General features: G+C 46.0%; 1 protein-coding gene across 3 annotated transcripts in view; it reads left to right on the plus strand.

Moving 5' to 3' along the window:
- Window positions 1-6,781, plus strand: part of LOC105568555 (putative serine/threonine-protein kinase PRKY) — a 50,457-nt gene extending 43,676 nt beyond the window's left edge. For all 3 annotated transcript variants that reach the window (XM_012024317.1, XM_012024316.1, XM_012024318.1), the window contains 2 exons: window positions 5,745-5,981; window positions 6,344-6,781. In XM_012024317.1, coding sequence (XP_011879707.1) covers window positions 5,745-5,981; window positions 6,344-6,478 — 372 coding nt within the window. In that variant the 3' untranslated portion in view covers window positions 6,479-6,781. The remainder of the gene's footprint in view (window positions 1-5,744; window positions 5,982-6,343) is intronic.
- The last annotated feature ends 1,128 nt before the right edge of the window (window positions 6,782-7,909 follow it).

Consider the following 7,909-nt stretch of genomic DNA (forward strand, 5'->3'; position numbering starts at 1 on the left):
TCTTTCACAGCCGATGGGATGATCACTGATGAAAGGAAGGAGAGAGAGAAAGAACAACGGCATGTAGATTGGAAGAGCGATTATCCGTGCATCAGCCCGTTATTCGGATAATATCGAAGATAAATATCGCGCCTGATCTATCACGGTTGTCTGAATATAGAACGTAGAACGTAAATACGTATGAGCAATTCAACGAGATGTATACAGGATAGGCACGGATCAGCGGACAATTGATTGATTACTTAAAAATTCGCTCGTACCCCATCTGCGGTACAAGTTGTATAAAATCAGCGAGGCCTAACAGAATCTTCCGCAGATGGCGTAAATAACGTTTAGAGTGCGCGAGATAACGTTGCGGGATTTATAAGAGAAGCGATCGAAACAGGGTGAATCGATGGTGATTGGACGATAAAATAATGAAACAATTCTTTTCTGAACAAGAGGCCGCGACTTCCGTCGATACCGTCGTCCGATTGCGTGCGTTGTACCGATGGACGTCTTCCTCCTCCTTATCGCGGGCATCGTCGGAAGGGATTTTATCGCGACTGCTGCCGCGGACTGCAATGGCGGCTTTATAAATAGATACGCAGGAGCTTTTGCACGCAGGTTTTGCCACGAGGCGCCTAATACGCGCCCCGGCGATTACTCCTGGCGCCAGCGCGCGCAGTGGGCCTTCTCCGGGGTCTCTCCGGGGCCCCTCTCCCCCGTCTAATGGCAGATGGTTAATGGGAAGTTAATGTCCGCCGTGTGCTAACTACGAGACCGGTCTTTCTTCCTCTTTCCACGAGCCTCCTCGCTTCCTCGCGCCGCATCCCGCGGCTGCTACTCCGCTTTTTCTCCTCTCCCCGTTGCACGCCTCTCCTCCCTCCCTCCCTCCCTCCCTCCCCCGTCATTTCCCTCTATCTCCTCTTCCGATTTCACGTGCACCTCGCGATCCTTTTCTCCACGTACATCGGCGTCGATTGCGGCGTGATGAGTGTAGTGTGTAATTGAGCAGCTCTAATTGCGTGTACTGTTAGAAGAAGATGACTCGAGCCTGATGACGGCACGGGTATAAAGTTTATTTATAGCCGCGCTTGTATAGGCGCTCCGACCGGATATTTTCCAAAGCCTCTATCGCTCCTGAGAGCGTTGCCTGAATTTTTCCATCGATCTTCATATTCTCGTATTATTCCCAGCATGCTGACTCGATTTTTTTTCTTCTAAAATTCTTTGTACGCGTTTCACGGATCTAAGAGTCGCTCCTCATCTTCCTGTCGGCTTTAGGGCTCAGGGGATTTGCATAATCCATCCGACAGCGTCGTATATCGCAGCGCGAGAGACAAACTATAAAATATTTGGAGAGCCCCGAGCTCGGCGTCGGGGATATTCTCACGTCCTCTTCCTCGGTGCCGATACCGGTGATGAACTCTTCATTTGCGAGACGTATCTTCATCCGCAGGATTTTACCTTCTCGCGCGACGGCGCACGGAACATCGCGCACGGACAGAACATCGTCATCGTCGCGCCGGGAATAGAACCGGACCCCTGGTCGATGCACCCCGGCAAGAAACGAGTCCTGGTGCACCGCAATACCGATCGCGCCTCTTCTATGACGCTCGCATTGTGTCCCGAGTCTTCCGCCGAGGTTTGATCGACGCAATCTCCCGATCCGATTAGACGCTCCTCCTTTGTTCACTCGAACCAACTCCGTACGACCGCGCCGCGCTCTGTCTCGCGAGACTGCTGGATGTACAGCCCCGTGACAGCCACGATCCTTTGTTCCGTCCATCTTCGCGCGAAAGCGGCGCTCTTTGTTCTACCGATCCTCCGCATTATCAGCTCTCGATCTCGCGCATCCTTCGCTTCATCGGCCGGTTCTCTTTCGTAAATCACTTATTGCACGGATCGATGCGTGATGCGAGTGAAGGCGATTCCCCGGTATCTTTATCCATTCAGGTATTTTGGGGTTCGATGATCTCTCGTAGACTTAACTCCTTGAAGAACTAAAAACTATAATAATTTTGTGAGGTACAAGGAATTGTATCAACACCATGGTGTAAAGATACAAGGTGAAACATTGCGCATGTAACCAATTTTTGAGGCAAATTGTTTCTTGATTCTTCCTGCATTCAACCGCAATGTTTTGCAGTTTGAAGGTTTGGGGCAAATTTCTGATTGGTCAACTCGGTAGTTTGGGCCACTTCTGATTGGTTGACACTGCGCATCCACCAGATTGCTTTACATTGCTTGTATCTTTACACCATCATCAACACTGTCTTCCGTTAAATAAATTTCTAGTTATTTTATATATAATCGTGAAAATATTCTTTCCAATTACGTTCGTGCGACTCAATCTTTTGCACGTTAATGCATTCATACAAAGTTGAGTAGGACGATCCGAAGGGGTATTTGTTTCTTCGAGATTCCCCCCCCCCCCCCGCGGAATTATGCGACGGCGTTTTTCCCATAGCGGGAAAACGCGCTCGTTAACGGAACCTGGCCGATCTGAAAATCTGCACCTTATTTTCCCGACGCCTTAATTACCGTAATAATGATCGCAACGATCACTTTCCGTGGGACGCGAAAGTTCTCACGAGGAGCCTCGCGGATGATGCGTACGCTTCTTCCATCCCGTCCGTTTTCGCGACAGACTCTCGGACGTTTTACGCGCTGAAGTTCGAAGGACGGGGTTTTGTATTTCAAGCAATCCGTACATTCTCGAGAAATATAGAGAATTCGCGTTCTCGACTACTTCTTCGATATACATTATTTGCGGGCGAAGGCCGCGAAAGGTGTACAGTGCTAACGAACGCGGCGCGCTCGGATCGAGGCAGAAGCTCGAGTTTGCTCAACAATTAGCCGCCCGAGGCGCGCCGAGTGGAATCCACGGGTGAACGCGGTACGTTTACATTTAGCATAACGTAGCATACAGATCCGTGTGTACATCATTCCGCGTCTTTTTTTCCCCCGTTCCGCCACCAGACCGGCGAAGAGAAAGGTCGAAGTTGCGGCCGCGCGCAGATGAGTTTGTTGACTCCGAACTTTTCGCAGATCCATCGCAGCAAATATCGCAATATCAATAATAAGACGATTCTGGATTGGACTTCGTTTCAACGAGCAAATATCAAGCAGACGAGCTTTTTCATTTTAGTCTTCTACGAATCGGAGAAAAATGCCCTGTTTTCAGTTCTGTTACCCTCGTGACACGCGGGGAGGAGACCATCCGCGGTAGTGACTACACGAAGAAACCGATATGGTCTCCACATGTCTAATTAAGGTTGGCACAACCCCAATAAATAGTAATATTTGGGACTGCTGTATCTGTGGTTGTCATACCCGCATTGGTATGATAAGTAGTCGAGACAACTATATGCTTTTCGTGCAGCAGACTTAGTGAATGTTGCAACAAAAAACAATGTAGATGCCCCTACTATTTATACGGCAACATTTTAGTTATTTTTGCCTTAGCCGGTCTTTCCGTGTACGTCTCCGTAGCAGGGTTTGTGCTAAATTGGTACACGGAAAGACCCTCCGAGGCAAAAATAACTAAAATTAAAACACTATGGAGAATATTCTTCAATATCGCCAGCAGTAATTAACAACGTCAGTGTTTCCTTGACCATATATCTGGCATTTTTAGCAGTACAGAAAATTTATTGCGAAAAATCTACCCTGGCTGAGGTAAGTTTTCGCAATAAATTTTCTGTATTATTAAAAATGCCAGATATGTTCAAGAAAATGCTGCATTGTTTTAATTAAAATGTTGCCGTATAAATAGTAGGGGCATCTACATTGTTTTGTGTTGCAGCATTCACTCAGTTTGCTGCACAAAACGCATATAGTTGTCGCCACTACTCCACTACATGCACCATACCAATGTAGATATGACAACCACAGATATAGCTATCCCAACTATTACTATTTACTGGGGTTGCGCCAACCCTAATTAGACATGTGGTGACCATATCGGTCTCTCCGTGTAGGCATCATCTGTTGGTCCTATCATGAATCTATTGCCCTTGGAGTGAAATGTGTTCAGTGGAAAGTTCATCGTTGGCTCGTGTAAACGTGGCGAAAGAGATTTGTGATTGAATTTGGCCATTGAAAGCCAACTGTCTTATATTAGAAGTCCATCTCATAATAAAGGACTGTTCCATGTGTTTTGAGAAGCTTCAATTAAACATGAAGAAAACTAGGCGGTTAAAATGCAGTTAAAATGCAATTAACAGCCAGCTGAAATTTCCCGTCGTTCGGTTCGCCGCTTCTCGTCCTGCCGATTGCTCCTTCGCTCGCAGCATCATCGATCGGGCGCCGTGAACGGCGGCGCCGACGAGGCGGACAGCTCGATCTATGCAGAAGAGACGGCGGCGGCGGCGGCGGCGGCGTTAAGAGCCATACGTTACTGTCTACGATCTCGTAACGATCATTCCGTACCGTTATTCTCGGTCAAGGTTCCCCGCGCCGAGATCGAATTGAAATATCCCGTTCGCCAAGTCCGCGCCGCGCGCGATCGGGATCCAACGCGCGTGGTCCAACGACCTGGCGCGAGCTTCGCGCTTCTCGTCTCTCTTCCGCTTATAAACAACGGCGTGATAACCGCGCGGACAATATCGGGGCTAATTAGCGATTAGTGTGCGCATATTTTGCCTGGGGGGGGCACGGAGAGAGGCAGATCTGTATGGAAATTAATAAAATTTACACAGCGAGGGTTCGAGCTGGGCTCCGCGGAATAATTCCTCCTCGGGAGGGGGAAAAGGCTTATTAATTCTCATAGCCATGCGTCGTACAGAACGAGGGAGACGTGTTTCTTCTGGCACCTTCCTGCTACTCTGGACGTCCGAGTCAGAAAAGTCTGCGGGCAGAATATTTAAGCCGCTATTTTGATAATCCCGGCAACTCCGAGAGGCTGCTGCCGCCGTCCCTCTTCCACACTCGTCCCGCGTGGATTACGTAAAACGAGATACCTCCGATAGCATAAACTCCGCGGACAACGTCCGCGCGCCGCTCGGGATGCCATTTCTCCGCGGCAACGCGAGCACGTGCGGTAATGTTTTGCCACCGCGTCGCGTAACAATCTCGGCTGCAACAAAGGGAACGTCCAGCGGGTCCCGTTTTGCACGTTTGACACGCGCGAGCCCGGCGCGAGTCTCAACGCGCGTGTTGCAAAGCTGCGCGAAGAAATCCACACTTGCCGCGGGGACGCGCTCGCCGAGGCGGCGTGCGAGGTCGTGTGAGGTCGTACCACACGGTGGAGGGACATGAACGAGCGAATAGGTTGAGGGTCGTGAGTGGCCGTTGACCCTGCCTGTGTATGTACCTGTGTAGTATGCCGGAGCCGGCGAGCGTACGAGCGCGCCTAGACAGGCCGGAATCCGCACATTGATAATAGCTTCTCTAGTTTACCGGCCTACCTCTCGTAAAAGAAGATATTTATGATCCTCTCAGCCTCTGCGGTCGCGACGAAAAAGGTCCTTCCGCAAACTCTTTGGTCCCGCGTGCGGGTGCGCAAGTTGCGCTGCCCGCGAATTAACTAAATGCCTTGACAGAATTTCGCTTCGACAGAATTCCGAGACACGATGTCGATCCTCCTCTCGATCAATTTAGCCACTGTATCGTTACAAACGATCTGATTCAGGTGCTTTCAGCGACTAAAACACCTCACATAATTATAAAATAATGATCATTGGTAGGACCAGTCGTAGAATTATTATTTTACAAAGAATTTCAAGATTGAAAGAACCGATCGCAACTTTTCATTGCAGTATCCATCCATGTTGTCGTCCGAACTTTTGCCTGCCGGCACAGTCGTCCGGAATGATCCGAATTGCGCCAACGTACCAGGAATCTTACCAGCGAATGCGGATATTTCACCAGCAGCGAGAGATCTTTTGAAGCGGCTCCTACAGCCGGAGCCTCGTTTAAGGCTCCGAACTCTTCTCAGCCTCCAGAGGATCGCTTTTTACATGGGCTATGATATTCAAAGTTACATGCTGAAAAAGGTAATTATTATGCTCCAGGTAATAATTTTGTCTTCCCTAGTCATTTGGAGAGAAAAATACATTTGAATACCGCGGCACAATTGGACGAGCTATAGACACAACTTTTTACAACGTTTGTACAACGAACCATTTCTGTTTAAGAAATAATTTTGCATATAAAATAATCATAAAAATGTTGCAAAATTTTCGTAACATAGGATTTTACAATACCTAAATTACTTGTAAAAAGAAATGATGTTGCTGAAACACAATAGCATGGTAAATCAAAAGTGATCGTTTTAAATGAAATCCGAACTCAAAAAAGAAATAAATTTGTTACTTTTTAATAATTTAGATTACTTGTCAACTTTTGTTACTTATAGGAATCGCCGTTCCGGATTTTAGGAATGAAAAATCGACAACAAACAGAACGGCAGAGAATGCGTTGTTTTGATCAAAAATTTACAAATTTTGAATCTTTTCCCGGCGATAGTGCTACGCAAACAAGTCATCAATGATCTCATGTAGACATATAATATGTACCATTTTCTAATTCCACGCGCACACGCTTTTAGATGAAAAGCAAACAGGATAATTTTTTATATTTACAAATAATTTTTTACATAAAATGTGACTGAAGATTTAAAATGACATATTCAAATTTTATAATCCACTGAATCTCATTATAGGATAAAATTTTTCACACGCAAGGTAATTAAAATTTAATTTAGTACATTGCTCATGTATAACGGATTTAAATAACATATTGAATAAAAATACCATGACTTTTGTCGAGTTTTGGTATCTTTTTGAACCTCAAACAGGTTCATCCATTTATCCAGCTGCACCTCGCATCGCTAGATTGAATATTTGACTAATTCAGATGAGACTTTTGCCAAGTCGAGCAAGTCAATGATGTAGTTTGATTCATCGTATGCTTTGTCACGTGTGCATGTAGTGTATGTGTAAATGTGGTGTAGGCCGGAGGAGTCATTCAGATATCTGGAAAAGGAATCCGCAAATGAGTGAAGTCTTCGCCAACCGTTTGGTCTCAGTTTACAAAAGTTTTAATTTTTTTAAGAATAGTTAACAGTATTTTTGTTTGTTACAGTATCTCGTCGATAATACAATAAGTTGCGATAATCGTAGTGCGTACAAACTAACAACGAAACAAAAATCTGGATCTAGATCAGAAACGCAGCGTCTTTCGAAATGAATGTGAGAACAACGTGCTCTTTTCTCTTTTATATGCATACATAAATATATATACATATATACTTATATATATTTATATATATTTATAAATTGGTGAATTTCCTCTTTTTTTTTCTCTACCTCGTTACCGGTTCTCGGTGCGTTCTTGATTCTTTCATTGGATCAGCGGGGCAGCTTCTCTCACGAGAGTGCAATTAATCCATATTTACCGTGTGTAATAATTAATATATATATATACATCATTATTCTTACATATAGAGGATCTTTCGGTTTCGATATATATAATACAATTTTTCCAAATTACGTCCCGTGCAACGCGTCAGCATTCGATCGTTGGCCGAATGTTATGAACCGAACGACGCTCAATATCGGCGGACGAACCGAGTGGAAAGAAAAGCACGCTTCGCGCGTGCGAGAGCGCGCCTGGTGGTTGTTTCTTAAAAACAATGCGAACGTAAGTTTTCAATGATGCGGCGGCGACGCGAGGCGCGAATAGTTACGTCGCTAGTCGTCGCTAGCGCAGAATAATTATTCAAGCGCCTCTCTGCGCATTGCTTTTAAAAAAAACAAGAGAAACGTCTGTCCTAAACTAAACGTCCGAACCCTTTGTCCTATCGATAATCCTCGCGTCCGGTCGAAATGCGCGATAATAAAAGAGACGCGGGGAGATCAATTTCATCCTCCACGGAGGCGCAGTCGCCAACACCTTGTCCGTCGCGCGTTCCGGAAACGAC

Source organism: Vollenhovia emeryi, unplaced genomic scaffold (assembly GCF_000949405.1).
Source record: "Vollenhovia emeryi isolate VEMERY1.0 unplaced genomic scaffold, V.emery_V1.0 DF939128.1, whole genome shotgun sequence".
Taxonomy (NCBI): domain Eukaryota; kingdom Metazoa; phylum Arthropoda; class Insecta; order Hymenoptera; family Formicidae; genus Vollenhovia; species Vollenhovia emeryi.